Raw genomic sequence first — 25,812 nt, 5'->3', positions numbered from 1 at the left:
CCTGAGTGAAATTAAACGTGTGTATGCCCTGCTGGATACATATACCCCATGTTTATGGTAATGGGCGTCGCCAGGGGAAGTAACACAGTTAACTGTGATGAATGCAGTCTCTGGGATGCAATGCAGCAGAAGCAACAAACTAGGCATACTAGAGCATCATGGGTAAATTCCAAAGGTGCAGTGTTAACACACAAAATGAGCAAGCAGCCAGAAACACCTGAAAAGACCTAAAACCTAACTCATAATAAGAAACAATGCAAATCTATATTGATAAGCTGTTTCTCATCTATTAGACTGTTAAAAATATAAAAATTTGCCTGGCCAGTGTGGTTCAGTGGTTGAGTGTTGACCCATGAACCAGGAGATCAAGGTTCAATTCCTGTAAGGGCACATGCCCAGGTTATGGGCTCGATCCCCAGTGGGGGGGCATGTGGGAGAATGAATCAATGATTCTCTCTCATCATTGATATTTCTCTCTCTCTCTCTCTCTCTCTCTCTCTCTCTCTCTCCCCCATCCTCTCTAAAATCAATAAAAACATATATATATATATATATATATATATATATATATATATATATATATATATATATATATATATATTTGACTTCATGCTGGGCAGGACTGCAATTAACTGGCATCTCGTATATTACATCCCAGCAATGCTCCACTCCTGGTGGAGGGAATTGGAAAATTTCGCATACAGGGATGTAGCATTTGTCCTTTGATCCTGTAAGTCCATCTCTAGGAATCCACACTGGAAATGCGCCCCCATGTGCAGGGTGGTTCGCTGTGGCATTGTCTGTAATAATAGAAAAATGGAAGCACCCTAAATTTCCAGCAATAGGAAGGTGGTTGGGGAAATGATTGTGCACTGTCACAATGGAATATTGTGCAACTGAGGGACAATGAAGAAGATCTCTGTATACTGATTGAGAGTAACTCCAGGATATATTATTAAATGAAAGGAAAACAAGGTATAGAATGCTTGTTTATCCATGTACTACATTTCACATAATAAGAAAGAGAAAGAAGAATATATGTACAGATATATGTATATGTTTATTTTTGTCCCTTCCAGAAACAACCGCTACAAAGAACAACCAGAAATAAATAATAATGGTTACTCTTACGAACAAAGGGGTCAGAAATGGGATGGAGGAATAGGGATGGAAAGGCAATGTCTCTGAGTGGAGTTTCTAATTTAGTTTCATCTTTTGAACGATGTGTGTTACATACTCAAAAAAAAAAAAACACAAAAAAAAAAAAGAAGAAGAGGGCAGAAAAGACAAACCTCAAAAATGAAAACAAACTTTTGAACACAATATCCTAACTATTTATCTTTAGTGGCATATCGTCTGAGAACCACAACAAGAACACCAGAATTTTGCAGAGAAATCTCAAACTTCACTCAGTAGCTTTACTGTTAGTAATAGTGTGTGTGTGTGCGCGCGCGTGTGTGTGTGTGTGTGTGTTTAAAACAACAAAACAAAACATAGTACTGAGTGAGAAAATGAGGAAAGAATAAGATTTATGGCACAATACCATTTGTGAAAATTAAAAACACACATCGGCGATATTTACAAAGACACGCCTATATTGAAGGACATCTACCTCACATTAGGATGAGGACCCACCTATTGTAGGGAGAGAGAATGGTCACAGGCAACGGTTCTCAACCTGTGGGTCATGACCCCTTTGGCGGTCGAACGACCCTTTCACAGGGGTCGCCTAAGACCATCCTGCATATCAGATATTTACATTACAATTCATAACAGTAGCAACATTACAGTTATGAAGTAGCAACGAAAATAATGTTATGGTTGGGTCACAACATGAGGAACTGTATTTAAAGGGCCAGAAGGTTGAGAACCACTGGTCACAGGTATAAGAAAACAGGGGGGAGGGGAATAAAAGGAGAGAGTCTTTGCAGGGAAGAATGATGACAATGTGCGACCACAAATTTAGAAGCCTAAGAAACAACACCCACTTGTTATCTCGCAGCTCTGTAGTTCAGACGTCTGGCTTGACCTGGCTGAACTCTGCTTCAGGGGCTCATGAGGCCGAAACCAAGGTGCCAGCAGCGCTTCATTCCTTTCCGGAAGCTCTGGGGAAGAGCTCACCTCCGAGCTCATTCAGAGTGTTGGCGGAATTCCGTTTCTTGAAGCTGTAGGACTGAGGTTCCCATTTCCTTCTCTTGTGGCCCCTCAGCCTTCAAGCCAGCAATGGCCGTTGAATCCTCCAGGTGCTAAGAAGTCTCTGACTTTCCTTTCTGCCTTCTGCTGCTGCTTTAAGGCAGTGGTTCTCAACCTTGGCTGCACATTAGAATCACCTGGGAATCTTTTTAAAATCCTGATATCTGGGCCTCATCCTCCGGAAATTCTGTTTCTTTGTTATGGGGTGGGGCCACAACGTTAGTAACAAAGAAACAGAATTTCCGGAGGATGAGTCCCAGAAATCAGGATTTTAAAAAGATTCCCAGGTGATTCTAATGTGCAGCCATGGTTGAGAACCACTGCCTTAAGGGTTCTTGTGATTATACTGAGCCTCCCTGGTAATTTACCAGGGTAATTTCCCTCCCTTGGAGTGAACTGATTCTAAGCTAAATTACACCTGCGAAGTCCTTTTTGCCAGTAGGGCTGGAATCTTGTTGGGCCATAAGTGTGCCCACCCCCCTCCCCAAAGTCACCCTGCAAAGCCTCCAATTTACCTCCGTGCTAAGATCGTTGGTATCACCTAGAAAATGTTTTGAAGGGAGGTTTGATCTGCGTTTTAGAAAGACTTGGGTGTCAGTGAGAGGAGGGAGTGAAGAGGCAGACAGGGAAGATCAGCTTGTGAGAGATGATAAGGGTGAAAACCAGGGCGGTGGTCGTGGAAGCAGGCCTGACACTGAGAGTAGTTGAGAAACCAGCTGGGGGCAGAAGGAGGGCCACGGGGAGGCAAGGAAGAAAGCAAGGCCGCTCTCCCTAGATTTCCATCCTGCCCATCTAGTGCCCTTAAGCAACATGGGAAACGGGGTTTGCTGGGTGAGAAGAAAGTGATTTTGATTTGAAGGCATTGCATTCGAGAGGCCTGAAGATCATCAAAGTGAAAATGCATCCCCAGGCCCTGGGAGGAGGCAGAGGGAACTAGAGAAAGCTTAAGCCAAAGCAAGAAGCAGTGAAAGCAAAGGAGGGAGAGGGAGGAGGAATCCAGAGGGAGTGGGAAGTACAGGCAGGCGAGTGAGAAGCTTCTTAGACGTCCTGACAGCTCAGTTAGGGGACAGAGTGTGCTGGCTGTGCCCACTGCCACATGTGATTGTACCTTCCCATCTGCTGCACAGTCAGACGTGTGGGCCTCCGCTTCCAAGGCACCAGGCTTTCACGCTTCCCGGAGAGGCTGCAGCCCAGCACAGGCCTGCTCTCCTGATTCTGCAGAGATAAAGCTGCTTTGGGACCTTATGGAACTCCAGATGGCACTCTGGGATCCCTGCCCACGGGCCTTATGCTTCCCAGAGGGTCCCTGCACCTGAGTTCTCCTCTGTTCCTGCCTGCCATCGCCAAATAGCCTACCCAACAGCCTCTTCCTTATTTCCCTCACACCCCCACCCCCTCCAGTCTCGCCTCCCTCATGCCTGAGCTCCGTGATCCAGTGGGAAAAATCAGGGCCCGGGAGCCCAACAGACCCGCATTAGTACCTTAACCAGCTGTGTGGCCTCAAGCAAGTTTTGTAATCTCTCTGAGCCTCGGATTATTCACCCGAAGAATAGAGTAAATCAACCCGTCTCAATGAGTCTGTTGTGAGTCAATTGCCTAGTACAGTGCCTGGCACTATGCAGTAGAAACTCAATCGATATGGGTCCCCAATCCTCCAGTCTGGAGCACTTTTCAGAGGCAAGAAGGGGCAGCCAAGACCCCTAGCATAAGGGGGAGCGTGGTGGCAGATACCTCCAATTATCAGAGGCCGTTCTGACCAAAAAAAAAAGCATCATTGGCAGTTCACGGACAATGCTGTGACCACGAGGGCTGGCCTGATTATGTCTCTGCCTGGTAAGTTCTACAACACAATTCTGTTTCTGCACCTGTAATCTCGCCGTCTGACCCTCCTAAAGGTTCAGTGCCCACCACATAGCCTTCAATAATTTCTATTTCTGCATAAAAGAGCCAGAACTTGCTGGTGTTGGAAGCTAAGAACTCTGAACTGATGTAGCCATTAAAATGACAGCCCCTTGGACCATGAACCATGTGTCTTGATCTCCACTGTAACCGCTGAGTTTCGGTTGGCGTTTTATCACTTTTATTCTCAGAAACTGTGTCAGTCAAGAATCCTTCTGTTGCCAGTGACAGAAACCCAAATCCAACTAATTAAACCCCCCACAGAAGGTACTAACTCTCGTAAATGGTGAAGTCTCGGGTTAGCATTTGCTTTAGGGACGGCCAGACCCCGAGATTCAAATGATGCCACAGTACCCATTTCATTCCGTCCTTAGTTCTGGTTTTCTCTCCCATGGCTTCCTTCTCAGGCCATCTGTCTTATCACTTGGTGCTGAAACCGGCCACCATCAGTATCTCTAGCTTTGCATCATTCTCCTGGTAATCCCACAAAAAAGAGGAAGAAGGACACAAACGCCTCGCCCCCAACAGTGGCCACCCACATGGGACTGATGGGCCCTGTTTGGGTTTTGGAGGGACCCTGGGTCCGATCTTTGGGTCCCGGAGAAACAGAAATGCAACTAGTTAGAGTGGGTGGAGATCTCGCCTCTGCAGTGCAGAAGGTAACTACAGTGAGGTGATGCCTACTGGAGTCCCATTGCACAGGGACGAGCAGTTCCCCAAATCAAGTGATGCAAGCGGGCAAAAAGAATAGATTTCCACTCAAAATTCCAGGTGGCACAGAGTATATATTTTTTAAAGCTACTAGGCTTGGCCAGTGTGGCTCAGTAGTTGAGCATTGACCTCTGAACCAGGAGGTCACGGTTTGATTCCCGATCAGGACTCATGCCTGGGTTGTGGGCTTGATCCTCAGGGTGGGGTATGCAGGAGGCAGCCAATCAATGATTCTCTCTCTTACTCTCTGAAATTATGTATATATATTGTATATATAGTATATATATTAATTATTTATGTATATAATTATAAATTTTACATATAAAAATAATTTATATATATATATATATATATAGCAGCTTTTTAAAAAAGCTACTAAAATGAAAACTAAAGTAAGGAATAAGTAGTTCTCCTACAAAGATTAATACATTTATTTGTCTCCTCCCTCTTTCCCTCCCTCCATCTTCTTTCTCTCTGTCTCACATACATACACAAGGAAAAGGTTTCAAACAGTCCCCAGGGCCCTAACAGAGGAAAATGGCCATGAGGATCTATCCCAGGATTACTAGGGGGACAGAGCTAAGGTCTCTTATTACATTGAGAGAAAAAAGCAAAACCGTGAACTGAAGCATAAATTTCCTAATTGTGAGAACCATAATTGACCGGCAGTAAACACCTCATCGTTCTCGAATAGACGGCAGCTTTGGGCAGCCTTCATTAAATAACCTATTATAGAGATGTGAATAAAGTTAAGGAGGAGCGGGATGTACTGAGGCAGTAGAGACTCAAGGGTGGGGGGTGAGAAGAGGGAGTCTGATGCCCCTTTGTATCTCACTTACCCAGATACTAACATTGAACCACCACAGTGAGCCAAGTATCATATTCCCCAAAAATCTGCCAGACATTCCTGCCATTTCAGCTTTATTGAATTACTATGTAGTGCAGCCTTAGAAATATAAATCATGGAGAAGCAGGAAATGCGTTTATTTCATTAACCCGTGCTAGCCTTCATGCAAGGCCTGCTGGGGCCTCTCTTAGGGACAGCCCTGCTACCTCACCCTGCAAATACGTTGCATTTTGTTTCCCAGAGCAGACTTAACAATGGGATATCATTTTAACTCCTGCTTCTCCTAAAGAGGCATTTCTTTCTAATGTAGTTGCCCAGATGTAGTGCAGAATGTTAAGACGCGAACATCTGTGTGTTGTTCATTTGTCATTTCTTGGTCTTCCAGGCAGTAGTTGGCCAGACTTGCTTTTCACTTTCATTCCAATCAGCCCTCCACGAAGAAGAACTCGTCTCCAGGATTGGCAACAAACATCTGGATGACATGCAAGGACCCAGATGACCTTTAGCACAAAAATTTGGTGCTCAGCGGAAGGGCTGCACGTGCGAATGCTTAATGGACGGCATGAGGAATGAAGACAGAGATTACTCGGTCACCGCAATCCACTTCCCATTCTTAGATGACAGAGCAGAATTAGAATCGGAAGCCCTGGAGTCAGGTGGCCTGAGTTCAGATTCAGGCCACGCACTTCTCAGCTGGATGACGGGAGCCTGTGACTTCCCCTCTCCAAGCTTCCATTTCCTCCACAGTATTACTGTTTACCTCCAGGGCCTACTGAGAGGCGGCTTCAAGGAAAAGTGAGTTGGAGGAGGAGGGGCTGTAACCTACAAAACATCACTCAACTTTGTTATTATCATGACACTTCACCAAAGAAGGAAAGAGACATACTTAAGTGGCTTAGCTTGAGGCCAAAGTTCAGAGTCTGTCCTTTCCACCTTTCCTGTGAGAATTACCCTGCTTTCTCATCCTGTTCCATTTTCCAAGGGGCCTATGTTGTAAATTTCTTCTGGCCCTAGCTGGTTTGGCTCTGTGGATAGAGTGTTGGCCTGCGGACTGAAGGGTCTTAGGTTTGATTCTGATCAAAGACACATGCCTGGGTCCTGGGCTCGATCCCTAGTAGGGGGCATGCAGAAGGCGGTCAATCAATGATTCTCTCTCATCATTGATGTTTCTATCTCCCCCCCCCCCGAAATCAATAAAAATATATTTTTTTAAATAAATCTCTTCTGAAACATTAATGGCTGGCTAAATTGAGCTGATAACGGCTTAATGTGTGATTGCTCCCAGGAGTACTGGCATTTGTTTTAATAGGGAAAGGGATCCTAACCTCTCTCCTAACCACTCAGAAGCTCCACTAGGGTACAAGGAGTCATCCTGAAGACGTCACTATCTGGGCCTTTCCCACATGATCTTGAACATGAAGGTTTTGGAGAGTGAGCAAGGAGCGGATGAAGAAAACCTGTTGGGAGTTAGTTACTTCTCACTCCCTGACATGAAGAAAAGGCTGGAACATGCTAGGGGCTCCATAAGTAATCTTGAGTGGGTGAATAAATGATAGGATTAAGTAAATGCATGAACAGATGACTGTCCCATACACTCTCCTTGAACCAGATGAGTACACTTTAAGATGATTCTAAGAACACAGTATGAAAATGCCTCCCTTTGCAGATGAGAAAAATGAAGTCCAAAACGAGAATACAACTGGGTCAAGATCACAAACACCAAGACTGAGGTCTCCGAACTTGGTATAGGCATCTATGTTAGACTAAGACTCCTGACTTTCTTTGGCTTAAAAGGAAGATTCCCAATTATTTATCAGGCACTGGGTCCGATAGCAAGGTCACCTAGTGCAGGTAATGGGTGAAGGCTGATCCAGGGGTCCATGCTGGGATGTCACAGCAGGGCTCACACTTAAGGAATGGGTGTGAAGATAAAAACAAAGGTAAGCAAGACTCTAAGGGCAGGAGAAGGCCAACATAGTTCAACAGGTGGAGGAAAGAACAAAGCACCGAGGGTCAGAACACTGGCCAGGAGCAATGTGGTTGACATTGGCTGTCGTGGCAGAATCCTGAGTAGGTCGGCCAGAATGGAAGATGCAAGGGCAGGAAAGACTTCAGGTACAACACCCGTCAAAGCACCAATGTGCAACTGCACTGGAACCCTGGAGGATGACTGGTCTCTTTTAATCTGTTCCTTCACTTTGGAATCCTTTCCTCAACAAGGACAACATTGTCGCCCTATCCTGGATCCCCAATGGGCCTGAGCATGCGATTAGGAGTTGTTTCTCTAAAAGGGGAGGCAATTTTTCCAAAGCCCCTCACCCCACCCCGCTTGTCTCTTTAAATCTTCATGTTGCCCAGATAGATGTGTTCATGAGAAGTCAGTCTAAGCATCAACTACTGCCAGGGACCATCTGTACTTCCTAGGGACTAAACCCACAACCATGGCCACTTTGGAGCTGACCAGCAGGCCTGGTTCTGAGGTCTGCATCTGGCTTTCTGCTTTGCACACATCCTTTTGTCTGGGCTCCAAAGCCTGATGGCTGAAGCTTCTGGAATGCCCTAGGCACTGCTGAATCTGAAGTTTTTCAGCTTCAGTGATTCACAAATTCCAATTTGCAGAACTTTCTCAGAAGAGCTATATTTTGGGAGCCGCTTTTCTCCAGCTGCCTCCAGAATGAACTGTTCCCGATCCTCCGTCTTTCTTGACTGTGAAATGTTCCTCTGGAAGTTTAGTTTGGGACCACGCCCGTGCCATCACCCTGCTCTGGGCTTTGAAGACGTGGCAATACTCTCCTTTTTGTGTGATTGAAGTTGCTGTTGCAATGCCTGACCCCAGGCAGGTCATGCAGCCCGCCTTGGCATCCTGTGTTCCCATATGGCTCCAAGCCGTGGCTTTGAGCAATTAGCCCTCTAGAAGCAGGGTCCCCTGAGGCCCAACAGTACAGGAAAGAGCATGTGGAGCCCTGTTGGGGGATGAGTGTGAATACACAGCTTTGGACAGAAGGAACCCAGCCGCTCAAGGTCTACTATCCCTCTACTGAGTTCTGAACCATAGCAGGTGCTCAGAATGAAGACTCACTCCTCCATCCCATTCCACTCTAGAGGAACTATGAACCCTGGATCATCTCCATTAATTCCATCTGCGGAGCCTGGATCTTAGAACATAAAACCACTGGGGTTCTGGGGGACAGTTGTTCTTTCCATACTTGTTTGGAGAGAGCATTGACTTGGGCCAGTGTCTTCATTCCTAATCGTGTCTGTTTAGCTCCTGCAGGAAAATTCCATTTACATGAACAGGGATGGTAACAGGATGGGGCTTATGCTCAAGGAGCCCAACTTGAAGAAGGACCATCTCAGGAGCACAACAGAGCAATTAAGAACTGGGGCTCAAAAGCCAGTCAGCCGGGCCTGTATTTGAATCCAACTCCACATTTAACAGTTGGGCAACTTGGGCAAGTCACTGTACATTCCCAACCTCAGTTTTCTCATCTGTAGAAAAGGGCACATGAGGAGCATTAAAAGAGATGATGTATGTAAAGGGTAGACACACTGCCTGCAGTTCAGTAAGAACTCAGTTAAAATTAGCAATCATTATTTTTACTTGTGCTGGGACCTTCCCATGGGAAGCAGACATCCGTTGTGACAGAGACATTGTTATGTGTCCATCTGATTCTATTTTATTTTCCACTTTTTCAGTACTACAGACTTGAAGACTATCCAGGAAGTTAGCTTGGGGTCAGGTGACTGAGTTCTGGCTGATGGGCTGTGGGCCCAAATGATGTACATCACATCCAGGCCTGATTCTTAAAAGCTCTTGACTTGTGCTTTCTCTCTCCAGCTGCACAGCTGGAAATGAAGGACCCTCTAATGGCAGAACCACTGGATGGAAGAAGCTCAGATCCCCAAGTGTCTACATGGAGACCACACGATGCAGAGAGCTGCCCAAACTGCATTGAACTCGGTGAGAGTAAGAAATACCGTTTATCAGATCGAGTCATTTCAGGGCTTATTTGTTACTTTGGCATAACATGGTCTATCTAGACAAAGTCCCAAATGAAAACTAGCGCAGGGAGTAAGTGAGGAACCAGAGATCAAAAAACAGTGGCTGTTCCCAGTCAGGTAGAAATGGGCAGTGTCAATTCTTCATCAGTAGAAAAAGATTGTCACAATTTAAAAACTTTTAAATTTGATTGCTAATTTTCCACACAACTCCCTACCAGAACCCAACAGTTGTGATAGCGTAGGGCAGGTTTGATGACTTGGAAGCCTTCGTCTGAATTTTCTGATCTTTATAGAGTGTCACCACTCCTCCACTTCCATGTCCCAAACTCTGCATGATTCTGTGGCTTAAAAACATCCTCGCCATAAATTTCAATAAATTGGCAGTGAATTTCGGCAGTGGAAACATATTCTCATTTAATATGCACGCCATGGCATGTCTCTCGTCTGGGGACCACCTGTCAAAGGAAGCAGCCATTGGTAATTAAGGGTACACCAAGTATTAAATGATTACAGCCAGTCCACATGAGAACATGCCACATCTGTTTAGCAAAACAACCACACTCCCTGAACCATGGTTGTCCTATGCCAATGGACCAAAAATTAACCCTGTAAATCTCTGTTTTAAAGACCCAAGGGCCTTTGCACATACTGTTCCTGCTGCCTGAAATGCTCACTCTTCATATAGCTGGTTCTTTATCTTCAGACCTCTGCCCAAAAGTCACCTCTTCAGAGATGCCTTCCCAGAATACTCTTTCTATAAGAGGTAACCCTCCCCGCTTAATTCTTTATCTTTGCACCCTATCCATTTCCTTCATAGCACTTATTACAATCTGTAATTTGGGGGGCAAGGGGGCTATTAACTTGTTTATTATCTGTTTCTCCCACCAGACCCAAGTGATCATGAAATCCACCCTTTCTCTAGAATTCCAAATATATGAGCTAATAAAGCCATTATAGTGTTTAAACAAGTTTCAGCTGGGTTTTCTCATATTATAGCTGATTTTACAAATATATTTCCTCTCTATAGCATCATATTGTGTCTTCCTGATGCTATCTGTATAAATTTAAAATCTTCTATGTGTCAGGCCCTGTATTAGATACTTTATATTACATTTAATTTCCACAATAACTCTGAAAGTTAGGGATGATTTAATGCTATTTTGTAGATGCAGCCCAAAAGGTGTAACTTTTTTTGTTGGCTCTGCATCCCTTCTACGGAGAGAGCTGCCCTCCCCCATTGTGCAATTCTGAAGGAGCTGTCATTCAAGTATACCACAGGGGTGGGCACAGGATTCAGGCTGGCCAATCAGGGCATCTCTCCACCTGGACTCTGTGACTGGGCCAGAGGGAAACACATGATCCCAGCAAAGCCAATCACAATCTTCCCTGGCACATAAATATTGGGATATTAAGATTCTCTCTCTGACTCCAGGATCACACACTGACAGGACCTGTAACCCTATTACTTCCAGGAGCTACCTTGCTGCCATGCAGAGAAAGCCTGCCTAAGAACAAAATCCACATTTAGTGGGGGTGAGTGAAAAGGCCAATGACATCACTTGAACCCCTGGATCCAGCTGTACATGAAGTAGTAAGTTTTTCTTATTACGTAACATGGTCTGAGTTGAGTTTCTGCCACATCCATTGACTAATGTGAGCACCATGTAGAAGCTCAATGAATGTTAGTTCTCAATTTTCCCCCTAAAAGTGACCACTCCCCAGTAACCTCACCAACCTATCCGTTGACAGCATGTCATCTGTGCCACTCCAGCCACCCCTATATTCCTCACTAAGTTACATTGGGTCCAACCCCTAGGCCATGCACATGCTATTCTATCTGGCTGCAGAACTATGTCTTTCCAAAGGGACTCATTTTTAAGCAGACTTCCTCTTAGTCCCTTACCCCGGGAATGACTGACAGGCCCATTTGCTAACAAGGGCAGGGACCACAGCAAGAATTAAGAGCTTCCAAGCCAGGCAGACTGCCTTTAAAATGTCCAAAGTCAGTGAATAGTGCCCTGTAAAGAAAGGACTATGGTTTCTCATTCATGTCGAGTTTTACATTCAAGGAAACTTGAATATACAGTGAAAAGTTGCCATTTCTTTGGAAAGTCAGGCTTTCCTTGCATGGATCCCCTCTAACACTGCTCTTCAGTACAGAGCATGACTCTCAAGGTTTGATTCTAGGGCAGGGCATGATGTCATTTGATATTGTGACTGGGTTCCAGGAACTCCTCAACCTCCGGCATTCTTCATCCCTCCTCCCAAGAGCTTCCTGAAGGGTCTGTGCGCAGAAGGCACAATGGCACAATGGGACTCAGTGAGTGCCACTTTTTTACAGGCAGAGCAGCGGCCTGCACCACTGGGAAACATGGTCCATGGATCTGGACTCTGAGCAATCGGAATAGGGACGTGTCTGCCCTTAGAGTAGAAGGAGGTGCCCAGGAGGTGGGCAGGCAGAGGAAGCTGAGGCTGGGCCCGGAGCGTGGCTGTTAACCTCTGATGCTGTCTCTAGTCCAGGTTGAAGGAATCGGGTCAGTAGTCTCCTTTGGAAACCAGAACTGAGAACATGTAAATGTGAAAGTTATCTGATAAGCCAGGACGGGCCAGAAAATCAGGGAGGGGAAAGCCAGGCTACAAAAAGGGAAGAATAAAGATGATATGCAAAGAGGAGCAGAAAAGAAAACCTGTCCTTCTCTAAGCTCCCAGGTCTCCAGGTCCTGCTCCCAGCTGCACTGCCAACTGCTCCCCGCCGTCTGAGAACTTCGAATAAATCCCCCATTTGTGCTTATGCTTGAGTGGGTTTCTGTTAGTTATACCCATTCTATCACTTAGTTAACAAAACGAAAAACAAGCAAATAAAGAAGCAAAGTCCCAGTTCAGTTCATTGCAATTTATTTAATTTAAAAATAAAAACAGAAACAAAAAACAAAACAGAAATCGGTTTCCAACAAAAATACAAACACTTTGGGTGGTTATCCAGCTTTTTTTTTTTTTTTTTTTTTTTTTTTTTTTTTTTTTTTTTGCTTTTTTGCTTTTTCTTTCCCCTGTAGGCTATTCTGGGCTCAAACCAATCAAATGAGTGAAAACCAATTTTGACTGGAGCCATAGCGCATGTTGCACCAATTAAATTACACCAATATATTATTATAATACCTTTGAAATGCCTTTCAGACCAATAAATAAGAAAAGACAAATTCAAATAAAAAAGTCAACTTTTTATTACCAAAAAAAAAAAAAAAATAGAAATTAAATAAAAGTCACAACTTGGATTTTTTTTAAAAAATGTGCAGTCAAGTTTCTCTCTCTCTCTCTTTTTTCTTCTAGGAATGATACCATGCCAGTTAATCCCTACAGAACATTTCCAGTTTGGCAATAAGCAGTCAGTCGATCATTCACATTTGTACTCCAGACAGCAGGCCTGGGCAAGCCTCGCCTGAATCCCACCCTGGAAAGTGCTCCCTGTCATCTGAAGCAGCAGCAGGGATGGAAATTCAGTGAGTTCTTAGCCATTTCATTTCGCCTGGGGTCTTGAAGCACTTCCTGAAAACTGATCATGCCTTTGAAATTTACCTGTAAAAAGAAGGATCATTCTATTCCTTTGGCAGATGTGTAAACGAAGACACTGAAAGGCCCAAGAGGCAAGGGAAGGACCAGGAGAGCTGACATCCAACCTCCTGCCTGGTCCACCGGGTCATAAAAGTGTCTCTCACTTGTGATTCCGTGGAAACGAATCAAGCACGTCCTGCTTGGCTGGGGACTGGCAGGTAGGGGTGGTAGGACTTACTCAGGAAGCAGGGAAGTGGCTTTTCTGAGCTTTTCCCTCTCTTCCAGGGTTTTCCTTGAAAAGCAGAGTCAACATCACATCTAGATCAGAGGATTTAGCAGAACTAGGCAGGGCCTGAGAGACCAGCTAACCCACCCCTCCAGCTCTCACAGAAAGGGAAACGTAGTCCCCAAAACTCTGCAGGTGCCCAAGGCCACCAGCTAGTTAGCAGCACACCAGGACTCAACCTAGAATCTTGGCCTGGGGGTGGAGGACTGTCTTTGCCACAATCCAGTCTGGGTTTACTGACAACAGAGAACATACGTGTGTGTTTCTCTTTGAGGGGCTGGGGAAGGAGAACAGTTTTTCTGAATAGTGTCATTTTTATTTAAAGATTAGAAAGTTGGAAAATACTAAACCGAGGTAATCACTTGGCAAAAGGAAAAAAAACACACATCAACCAGTAGGTAGGTGTTACACCTACGTCATACCGACTGCTACCCACAAGGCCAGCTGCCATGCATGGGGACCAGCAGTGTGGCAGACCAGGGAGCTCCCAAAAGGTTGTGGAAAACGAGATAAAGAGTAGGGAGCTCAGAGGCTGCCGAATGCCCTCCATGCACCCACACGCCCTCTGCCACCTACAGGGTTTTCTTTTTCCCTTTGAACCTTTATGGGAGCTCAGGAAGGAGGTGGAATTGAATGCAAGGAAACTGAGACGCTTCCCACAATACATGACTCAGCTGGACCTGAAGGAACACACAAGACAAAACCCCAGAGCTGGTGGCAAAGGGGAGAAATGCCGCCATCTCCTCAGGGAAAGGGTGGCTTTGTTCTCATTAAATGTTCTCCGTGCCTTACGGTGAATTCTTTCTCATCTCCCCATGAGCGATTGCTTGTTGGTTTTCCCAAAAATGCTTCCAAAAACCAGTCCTCCTTGTTTCTCTAGGTGGCTACCGGAAGTCGGCCAACTTGAAACAAGGGTTTCCATTTCCCCAGGCCAGTAGAATCTGAAGTCATCCCAAATTCACAAATAAGACCATTCATTTCAAACCCAGTACCTGAAGATGTCCCATTGTGGGAGTGACAGTCTTGTCACCTGCAATCTGGGTGTCTTTTCAAGGTAAGAGTCCTATCACACCTCTTCTCTGCCTCCTCCAGAACCATCTGGATGGCTTCCCGGGAAATGTCTCCTCTTCCATATGCTTCCACCCAGCCCACTCTGCTCTTTCAACACCTTATTCATGTGAATGGATGAACATTCTTTCCCCCCAAAGCCTAGGAGTTCAAACCCATGACACAGAATAACTAGAGTTGGGGGGGAACACCTTCCGCCTGACTTTCCTTTCCTCGTCCAAATATCCTACCTACACACTAACTCCCTACAAGCAAACTCGCCTACTTCTGAGGATCCCACACGTGGTGGATGGGGAAACCGTCTGCTATTACTAGACAGGGTCAATGGGTGAGCCAGTTACTCCCTTGGAGACTATGGACAGTATCACATCCAAGGAGAGCATTCATGCAGATGAGAATGAACCCAAGAGGCAGCATTCCAGTTAATATTGAGATGTTAAAGAAATCGACAAGTTGTCCCCTTGTTGGTGTGGGTCAGTTTCCATTCATCTGTGCAAAAAGCACAGAGGGTCCCAGGCTCTGTTATACACCAGTTTTAACCTCTGACACCACCATCTTTTTCCCATCCACCCTTGGGAAGTTGTGCTGAAGAGCAAGGCAGACATCAGAGAAGAAGCCAAAAAATCACCATAGGCTCTAAGTCCTTAGCCGAGTTCAGAGCATCCTCTCTCTGACCAAGGCCCTATCTTCCATTCAAGATAGAGTAGCAAATGGACAAGTGCCACTCCAGTAGCATTCAGAGATAACATAGATCCCACAGGATGCCTTAACCTAATTCCCAGGGCTTAACCAGGTCAAGGATGGCAACTACATGGCATGAGTGCTACGGCCCCTCTTCCCATACCCATGGCAGCCATGACTAGTTGATCACAGAACTCCTTCCCTTGTGCCTGGGCAACTCACACCAGCACAGCCAGCAGCCACTATCAATCAACCACCGATTCGAACTCAGGCTGCCGAACTCTACTTGCTAACCCCAAGCAATCAGACCAGACCAAGCTTGCTAATGTGAGAGAAGGAGCAAGCTCTGAGCTCACCCAAAGCAGACGTCTCCAGTCTCTCTCATGCCTCCTCCAGAAGCACTCGGATGACTTCTAGGGAAACGCTCCCTCTTCCATAGGCTTCCTCCCACCCTCTAAGTGCTGGCCAATGCCACCTCCCCCGATAGCTGGGCCTCTAGGAGGTACCATAAAGCCGATGCCAATTAGGACCCAAATTCTGGCTGGCAGCTGACAGGACTGGCAGAGAGCCCACTTCTCCCTTTTAGGTGCTGGCTCAAGGTCGCAACCTTGGCCAAGTGAGATGGCACCAATCCTTTTTCAGTCTATCATCGTGGCCAGCAAAGAGGTAACCAGCTCGTTATCACAAGTCATTGCTCCCCTTCCTCCCTCGTACCCACCCCCAACCCCGCCCTGCACCCCGTGGGAGCTAGTTGAGTTTGTTGCAGATCTCCAGCGCTTTCTTGTAGACCTGAGTCACGTCATCCATGTCTGTGAGGAGGGAGAAGCTGCTGTCTCCCAGCCGGTTCCGGTACCGCTTCGGGTACTGAGGCCGGGGTCGGTTCTGGAGCCCCTCGAAGTCCTGGATCTGGAGGAAGTTTTCCGCCGAGACACAGCTGCGGATGCGCTGGCGGGCGGGGCGATTCTCCTGCAAATCCAGCAAGTCAAAGGAGTCGCTGGACAGGACACTGTCATCGCTGATGATGCTGGAAGGCCGGCTGTAGCTCCGGGAGAGGCCCTCGGAGGAGACGCTGGGCTCCAGCAAGGATTCCAGTGTGGGCATTTCGGGGCTGGCGAGGGCCGGGTCCATGGTGCCTGCAGAGTACTTGCTGCTGTGTTTCAAGATGCCCTTCCTGCGGCAGGACAGGCTGTGGACAGTCACCCTGGCTGTGTCCGGGGGGCTGGGGGACGGGATGCTGCTGCCCATCCCGTCGTTGCTGTCCAAGAGCTCCGAGGACTCGCTGCGCTCTGGGGAGGAGTAGTAACCCGATTCCCTCTGCTGCGTCTTTTTCAAGATGCCTTTCTTGGGCATGGTGGCCGCCTGCTTGGGGCTGAGTTTACCTGGCACCTCTGCCTCGGGGGAGCTCGGGAGGGGCACGCCAGTCCGGCACAGGTCCTGCTCCATCTTGAAAGCAGGGGGTAAGGCAGGACTGACGACACCTTCGATGAAGCCGGTGCTGTGAGAGCGATGCTCGCTGTTGCTTCGCTTCTTCAGGATCCCTTTGGGTCTCTTGGAGCTCAGTTTGGATGGGCTCTCGGGCACCGAGTCCTGGCCGGACTGGGCAAAGTCGTTCTCTTTCTTGGACTTCTTTAGCGACCGCTGCCGCTCTAGCATGACCTCCGAGGCCCCCGGCTTCGTCAGGTTCTTCATTTTGGCTTCCGCCTCGACCTGCAGCCCCGTGGACCGGTGGTGCCAGTCGATAATCCGGGCCAGGAGCGGCGACTCAGAGTTGGGGAGGGCATCGCAGTCACAGACGCTGCTCTTGTAGCCCCAGTTCACCCACCAGTGGTTGGCGATGTCCTCGATGGTGGCCCGGCGATCGGGGTTCACCATCAGCATCCACCGGATGAGTCCTCGAGCATCTACGGGGCAAGAAGGAAGAGGCCTTAATGGGAGCCCCCGGCACTCCAGGAATGGCTAAGGAGACATGCTCACTTTCCGAAAACTCCAGTCGGACCCCCGGGCTAGCCAAAGTCTTCCAGACTGTACCTCAAAAGCCTCATCAAAACTTAGAACCACAGGCCAGTTCGCCATCACAGCCTGGCACGTGTTTGCATGTGAGTGAAGGGATGTCATGAACTACTGGGCTTCCTATCAACTCCAGTCTTTATAAAATGGGCAAGGCCGGGTACCCTGGAAAGAATCCAGACCCAACCCCTGCAGCGCCCCACTACTCCTCCGGTGAATGTCACTTCACCGAAAGGGAACACAGCTGTAGATTACTGTGGCTCTCTTTAGTCCTCCGGATGGAGGCTTGCATAAGCATGCAGTGCTCAGGGTCATCGGGAAAGTGTGTAGCGATGACAAAGAAATTTGGGGCCGAAATGGCGAGAAAAAGGCTCCTCATCAGAGAGGGAAAGATGGAGAAGGATGGAGAGGAGCTCAGACCTGGCACACCTGGGCAGTGAAGGGGCCAAGTGCAGGGCCATGCCCACGGCCGGCCTTGGCCAGGTTCTGAGGCCCACACCCCCATGAGCTCAGCTCCTTTCCCTCTGACATAAGCCACAGCGTGCTGAGCTGTCAGATCAGAGAGCTGATCTGTCTGCTGTCAGCTCACCGCCTGTCTGACAAACTCCATTTGCAAATTTCTGCTGCCAGAGAGGTAAGGGGAAGCCCCAAAGGGATGTCGAGGAGGCACAGGAACCAGCTGCCTCTCACAGCTTTCACACTGACTTCAAAGATCAACTGTGCTTCCCCGATGGGGGCTGAATTACGTCCCGGGAGGCGCCACCTCCCCCGGCCACTTATGTGGGCTAATGAGCAGCTGGCAAGGGCCTGGCAAGGGGGCCAGGGGTGAGGCCCACCCCTGAAAAGTGACAGGACTATGTTCATTCAGTCATTCCACAAGTATTTCCTGAACTCCTGTAATGTGCCAGGAACCCGTTAGCTGGTGAGGCAAGTAAGACCGCCATAGAGATCACCCTGAAATTTCTCAAAAAAAGAAAAGAAAAATTCCCAACCAGGTTGGCTTATTGACAAAAAACAGAGATATGACCCTATCTATCTACACATGTGCAATAGTCAATCCTCATTATTCACAGATTCTGTACTTGTACACTCACCTACTCACTAAAATGTATGTGTGACCTGAACATCAGCGCTCAGGGTGCTTTCCTGGCCTTGAGCACAGTAGAGAGGCAACACCCCGAGCTGCCCGACACTCATGTGTGTTCCCAGCTGAGGTCCGACAAGGGGACGGCACTCTGCTTGTTGTGTCTGCGCTCATGACTCACCCAGTGTCCTTTTCAGTCTATTTAGTCGACGTTTTTCACATTTTTGCACCTTCTGTGGATTCGGCTGTTTACACTGCCCCAGGTGTAGTGCTATCTAGTGATCCTAAGGACAAGAAGGCTGTGATGTGTGTCAGGTAAGCTTGTTCAGGCATGAGTCACAGGGCTGTTGGCCATGACTTTGATGATAAGGAATCAACAGTATATTTTAAGCGAGGTATCTTTAAACAGAAACATATAAGGTTTGTTGAAAACAAGGTTACCTACTATTCAGTGACAAAAGCACGGGGACTTCAGAGGCTCACAGGAATCGAGCCCTGTGTCTCACTGAGGAGCAACGCTCCAGGACTCACTAACCAGTGCTCACAGCAACGTTACAGAACGTCACTACCTGAATATGAGAATCGCCTATGGGTGTCCGTGTGTGAACATATATGTATACATATATGAAGTGCCTGTGTTAACTGTATAAAAATGGTCCCCTGGGCACACCCTTTCCCCACACGCAGGGCACTCTCCCATCAAGAGGCAGAGCCTGTGGCCTCGGTGGCTTTGCCCAATGGGAGACGGCAGAAGGGACTTTATCTGGCTTCCAACACAGACAGTAAGAAAGCCTGGCAGCTGCTTCTTCCTCTCTCTTAGAGCCCAGAGCTGCCACGTAAGAAGGGCAGGCTCCCTCCCAGACTGAGAGGCCTGAGGAGGCACCTCATGGACAGAGAGTCCACAAGGGGTGTCCCCAAGTCAGCCCTGCTGCCATCAGTTACAGCTGCAGGAGAAACCCCTTCCAGCAAGGCCAGCAGAGCTCTAGCCAACCCAGGTGATCGGTACGGTGACATGGTAGCTTGGGGGATGGGACAGAGCCCTGATGCAGCCACAGATCATGAAACAGTGTCCCTGGGGGCACAGTGGTGAAAAGGGGCCGTTGCCACGCTCATGACAGTCTCGTCAGGGTGGTCTGTATGTCTACCTGGACCAGAAGACACCAAAAATACCTCTTCCAAATTTTTAATTTTTAGTGGAGAAACTGAATCCCAACAGGGTGAGGGTTCTGCCCAAGTCCACACAGCGAGTGAACGGGACTCCTCCTAGCCTTCCGGCCGTGCAGAAGGCTTGTTCTGAAGTTCTCATTCGGGAAAGCGGCCTCACAAGCCAGCTCTGCCAGAAAGCAACGAGCTGGAGGGAATAAAGAGGAAAAGCAGGAGACTCCGTCCGGACGCTAAAACAGAAGCAGAAAGCGTGAGCTCGGGCAGCTCCCACTCCACCCCCGACCCTCCCGAGCACGCACCTGAGGGCTGCGTGGGCTCCCGGTACTCTCCGCTGCTGATCTGCCGAATGAGGTTTTTGTGATCGAAACCATCGAAGGGCATTGTTCCATAAACCAGGGTGTAAAGCAACACGCCCAGGGCCCAGCTGTCCACCTGGAGCAGAGAGACAGGACATATAGGAGCCGGGAAGCCGATTCCGGATGCCTTCCAGACCATTAGCATCACAGCGTGGGAGCAGCCACCCCCAGCGACCCCAGAGCCGAGTTTAGCACCTGGCAGACAGGTTCCCATGGCAGCCTGACAACTGATACTCAGTGCAGCTGGGCATTTCCACTTCAAACCAAGCCCCCACAGTCCCAGTCTCCTTTGATCCTCACTCTAACTTTGTGAAATAGGTAGGGATGGATGACTTTCACCCACCCCCCACTTCACAGATGAGAACACTGAGGCACAAAGACCTCCATCGTTTCTCAAGAGGCCTCACCCCAGTGACAGAGGTTAAGCCTGGGATGCAGGGCTCTTGGCTTCTCACCCAGGAATCCATTCCTTCCTGTACCTTCCTTCAAATGGATCAGGCGGCAAACCCAAATGCTTACAGGAGCCAGGCAGGCAACAAACATGAACGGAGCAAGAGAGAATTGGGGAACCAACGTGGAGTGCTGGGGACAGAGACAAACCGTACAATCCATTCATCCATCTCAAGCAGGCAGCCCCCCTGGCTAATTGCCGCCTCAAGGCGACACACAGACCCTCCACGGCTCCATCCTTTGGTTTTTTCAAGAGAAGTCAGAAACCAGACTTATATGTGAAATCTCCCAGTTATTAAATGTGTGTTCAACATTTTTTTTTCTTTTTTAGAAAAACAAATGTGGCCAAATAAAGCACGCTTGCTGGCTGGTTCACAGGCTGCCAGCTTGTAACCTCGGAAAGAGATCCTCCAAGATCAAAGAGGCGTTCATTGTCTATGATAACTTTACAGTGTCGAGTTTCTGCAGTTTCGTAAATGGAATCCTGTGCTCCTCCCTTACATTCTTGCTTCAGAAAGACTTTCCCTGCACTGTCGCTGGCAGAGGCTGCTGGCATCCTTCTCTCCCGCCTCCAGCCCTGCCCCAAACACTCTCAAACAGATAAATATTTGGAAGGAAACATTTCAACCCAGCGAACAGCTGCTATTTAAAGAATACTGAGTGGAAGAAATCTCTCTGTAAAGAGAACCATCTTTTTTTTTTTTTTTAAGAAAATAGCCACTCACAAAAAATAGCCACCAGCTTTTAAAATAACATTTCCACCTAACACACGGCCCCAAAAAGCCTTAGGTATGTAGAGCCGTGCATTGCTCATGAGTTCAAAGATACAATTAAAATTTATTTCCTTAATTAAAAAATACAGGCTGTCAAAATTATTTGCGAAAAGGTAGTCATTCCCAGAGCTAAGGGGTTTTCGGTTTGATGTTTGTTTGTTTTCTTATTTCGTTATATTGAGGAAAAACGGAAAGTAATCTGACTGTCTAAATCTTGGGGAGTGATTCAATTATAGTATGTTTACTCCTACAATAAAACTTTGTATTGTCATTAAAAACTATGTTTTTAATAACAAATTCAGAAAATGTCATAATATAATGTTAAGTTAATAAAATACACACACACACACACACACACACACACACACACACATATATACATATACAAGGACCTCAATTATTTTTTAAGATTTTTAGAGAGGGAAGAGAGAGGGAGACAGAGAGAAATATGTGTATGAGAGTGGAGCATCGATCAGTTGCGTCCTGCAGGCTCCCTACAAGGGATTGAACCGGAAACCCAGGCACTTGCCCTGCCTGAAAACTTTTAGATGCGCAGGACGATGCCCAACCAACTGAGCCACACAAGCCACGACTCAATTTTTGAAATGCAGAGATCGACACTGGAAAAGGGTCTTTTAAAAAGCCACAGAAATATTAACTGGTTATCTTTTATGGGTAGATTGCAGGTAACTTTATTTTCTCTTTTAGGCTTTTCTGGATTTTTCTATTTTTCTCCCAGGTGGGTGTGTATTATGGCTTTTATAATCATATAAGGAAAAGTTTGCTTTGCTTATTTTGTTGGGTATTTTTTAAAGTATTTTCTGGATTAAGCTCTTTGCCCTCTGGCCTTTTCTCCCCCCAAGACCCCCCGCCCCCACTCGCCCCGCCATACACAACAGGCAGCCTGCTCACCTCTGGCCCTCGGTAAGGCCTCCCATTGACAATTTCAGGAGACGCATAGAGTGGGCTCCCACAAAACGTTTGCAAGAACTTGTCCTTCTGGTACAGGTTGGAAAGCCCAAAGTCAGCAATCTACAAAGAAAGCAAGATCCAGGGGGCTTGTTAGCGTCCCAGTCAGTGTCTGCATTGGATCAACTCGCACCACCCAGCACTAGAGCAGCTGAGGGCACCTGGGGGGTCTGCTGGCTGAGTCACCCTTTTCTCTGTAGCCCTGGGTCTTCATAAAAGGACCAGTCAACACGACTGGGCCCGTGACTCCCGGTGGCATCCTTGGCATCCAGCACAACATTCTGCCACATCTGCACACACCTGCTCTGTTCCTTAAAATTACTCCTTACATGGACGCTCTTTTTTAAAAAAATATTTTTTTATTGATTTCAGAGAGGAAGGAAGAGGGAGCGAAAGATAGAAATATCAATGATGAGAATCACTGATTGGCTGCCTCCTGCACGCCCCCTACTGGGGATCGAACCCGCAACCCAGGCATGTGCCCTTGACCGAAATCGAACCCGGGACTTTTCAGTCCACAGGCCAACGCTCTATCCACTGAGCAAACTGGCTAGGGCTGGACACTCTATCTTCACTTCCATTTAGATTTGCCTGAGAAATCCACAAAATCACAGGCTTGATGTTTCTGATGAACACTGAAGTGCATAACCACCTGGTATTAGTTTGAAAAGTGTTCATCTGTGGCCTACCTAATCACACTGCTCCACGGTCGTGTGCACATCGCACTTTGGAAAACCCTTACCTGTGCACCTGACACCACCACCTCTTTATCTGCCCACACGCTGATCAGAACTGCAGTTTGCCTACCTGGTGACCCTAGAGCAGTGGTTCTCAACCTGTGGGTCGCAACCCCTTTGGCGGTTGAACGACCTTTTCACAGGGGTTGCCTAAGACCATCCTGCATATCAATAGATATTTACATTACGATTCATAACAGTAGCAACATGACAGTTATGAAGTAGCAATGAAAATAATTTTATGGTTGGGTCACAACATGAGGAACTGTATTTAAAGGGCCAGAAGGTTGAGAACCACTGCCCTAGAGGAAATGGACTCAGGGCTCTGGGTTTTGTTAAATGAGTTTTTAATCATATTTCAGCCATCTGTGTGACATGGAGCAGGTCCATTAGCTACTCTAAGCCTCAGTTTGCTCGCCAGAAAATGGGAATCCATGATCCCTATCCTGTTCCAGCTCACACGATTATTGTGAGAATGAAAAAAAATCCATCCAGATGAGACCATGACTGCAAAAGTGCTTTATAGTCCTAAGCAAATGTTTTACCTAAGCTTGCTGCTCTTTAACCGCACAGCCCTTGAAGCCATTCTCTGTTCCTTGAGTTTAAGTGTTTTATTTATTGCTATTTATGGCAGCACTCTTCCATATATATATTTTCCACATATGTATCACAAATATACATATAATGTTCATATATACATATGTGCATGTGTGTGTGTATGTATATATATATATATATATCAAAGAATTCACCTTGCCTGTTAGACTTAAGTCCCCTGAGGCAGGTGGGAGGTTCCATATCTTCCCCTCATCTTTGTATCACCCACTGCTTAGCACCTGCTGTACCCAAGAAACAATTCTCACTAGAATAAGCAGTATATTTTGAAAACCACAAGATAATTAGCAGATAATACAAAGGAATAATGATAAACTTAGTTTCCACTTACTGAACAACTTCTAAGTATCAGCCACTGTTCTGAGCACTTTACACTCTCTAATCTAATCCTACCCAAAACCCCATTTACACAAGAATGTGAATGTACTTCATGGCACTGAACTGTACTTCTAAAAATAGTTAAGATGGTGAATTTTGTTTTATGGATATTTTACCACATCAAAAAAACATTTAACAGATGAGAAAAATGAGGTTTAGGGAGATGAAGCTGTTCATTTCAGGTGAACTAACTAGTAAACACCTACGTAAACCCGTATCTGTAAAGTTTCCAACCATGAGCCTTCCTGCCCCGGGTAACAGCAAATTTCACTCCACTCTCAGCCTTTCACGCAGCCTTACAGCCTGAGCCACCGCGGGCTTCTGCCGCTCCCCAAGCTGATTTCCACCGGAGGCTTAAAAACAGCCTGAGTGATTCACATGCCCAGCCTGACCGCAAACCCGCTAGGGCTCTGTTTTGAATGCAGCCCCCCAAATAAGCCTATTTTATAGAAGTCAGCCCTGAATGAATGGAATGTCACTGCAAGTAGCTGGTGAAAAACCACCCCTAGAAAACGCATTCTCGGGGTTCAGATTGCACTTAATTGCCCTGAATTCCACTTTCTTATCAAGGCCCCTGCCTGGCTCGCTTACAGGAAGTTGGTTGGAAGCTCTATGAAGTGTGCCCTGTCAACCAGAAGAGGAATGACATGGCTGCAGCCCTGGGACATACCGAGGAGTCGCAGACTGCGTCCTCTCCGACCACTAAGGCAGAACTAACTGTCCCAGCCGGTGCGCATCCTGCGGACAAGACATTCCTTCCCACCCCACAATGTCAGCGGCACCCGGGACACCTATGAGCTTCCAGATACACACACGTGTGAGAGGCACCCACCAGCTCCGCGTGCAAAACCCCACGTGCACACACTCACACGTGGAGTTCTCCAAGCCAGGGCATCCTTGCTTTCCTTTCAGCCCTCCGAGAGCGTGTTTATGTTGTACCCACTCCCATCCTCACAGACGGATGCTTATCAGCCTCTCCCAGTAAAGCTGTCAGGGCTGCTGACAGAAGATGAATAGAGATCTAGATTAGTCCATGTTCTTGGCACTTTAACGGGGAGAAGCAATACTAATACACACACACATCGTTCTCAAACCTTAAGCCACTTAAACTTGGGCTGTGGCTCTGGACCTCATACCCTGTGGAGCCTACATCAAGTGGCCACTGGTTATGAAACTTCTCAAAGCCTCAGTTTTCTCATCTGTAAAATGGAGGTAGGAACAGTGTCTACACCCACAGGGTCATGGCGAAAATTAAATACCATAATGTATGTAAAATACTTAGAACAGAAATTGGTGCAGAGTTGAAGCTCAATAAATATTTGCTTCCCACCTTTAAATCCATGTTGATAACTTTAGTAACTTCATGATACTCAAAAGGATATTGAATTTCCATTTAAGAGAATTACATAAGGCTTCTATTTCAAATAAGTATAATTTTTAAAAGTGAAATCAACTAAATATATTAAGTAAAACAGCAACAGGAGATACTAGGGAAAGTCAAAATCCAAGAAGAGAGTGAAAGAAAGGAAATTTGGGCCCAGCTGGTGCAGCTCAGCAGTTGGGCATGGACCCAGGAATCAAGAGGTTACCGGTCAGGGCACATGCCCTGGTTGTCGGCTCAATCCCCACGAGGGGACATGCAGGAGGCAGCCAATCGATGATGTTTCTCTCTCATAGATGTTTCTATCTCTCTATTTCTCTCCCTTCCTCTCTCTCTAAAAATCAATAAAAAGTATTTTTTAAGAAATTTTGGAAAAGCTAAAAACATGGGGAATAATGATTTTTGAACATAATAAAACAAAAATAACCCAATCTCCAAAATGGTTTCAACCTGAAAGAGCCTTAAGGGATGAGCTAATCCTACCCCTGGTTCTGTAAGTGAAGCAAGTGGAGGTCAGAGGACTTCAAAGCTTGCTGAAGGCACGAGAGACAACCCCAGGAGCGTCAGGCTCTTCCCAGTCTGTGTGCATTCTCTGCATCAGAGCGTCAGTTGTGTATCGAGGGGGACTCCGCCAAGGAGGCATCTGGGCCCCTGTTAAAGTT

At 46.9% G+C, this 25,812-nt stretch overlaps 1 protein-coding gene across 2 annotated transcripts in view; it reads right to left on the bottom strand.

The window, feature by feature from the left end:
- Positions 1–12,530: 12,530 nt before the first annotated feature.
- The window catches only part of NUAK1 (NUAK family kinase 1), a 78,983-nt gene continuing 65,701 nt past the window's right edge, over positions 12,531–25,812 (bottom strand). The window contains exons 5-7 of one of the 2 annotated variants that reach the window (XM_059681772.1): positions 21,983–22,102; positions 19,791–19,923; positions 12,531–17,137 (exon numbers count right to left, since the gene is read on the bottom strand). In XM_059681772.1, the coding sequence (XP_059537755.1) occupies positions 15,984–17,137; positions 19,791–19,923; positions 21,983–22,102 (1,407 nt within the window). In that variant the 3' untranslated portion in view covers positions 12,531–15,983. The remainder of the gene's footprint in view (positions 17,138–19,790; positions 19,924–21,982; positions 22,103–25,812) is intronic. The other variant, XM_059681773.1, reaches the window with a different exon arrangement.

The sequence above is a fragment of the Myotis daubentonii genome, chromosome 2, assembly GCF_963259705.1.
Source record: "Myotis daubentonii chromosome 2, mMyoDau2.1, whole genome shotgun sequence".
NCBI classification, from domain to species: domain Eukaryota; kingdom Metazoa; phylum Chordata; class Mammalia; order Chiroptera; family Vespertilionidae; genus Myotis; species Myotis daubentonii.
This window is presented reverse-complemented; position numbering and strand designations above follow the sequence as displayed.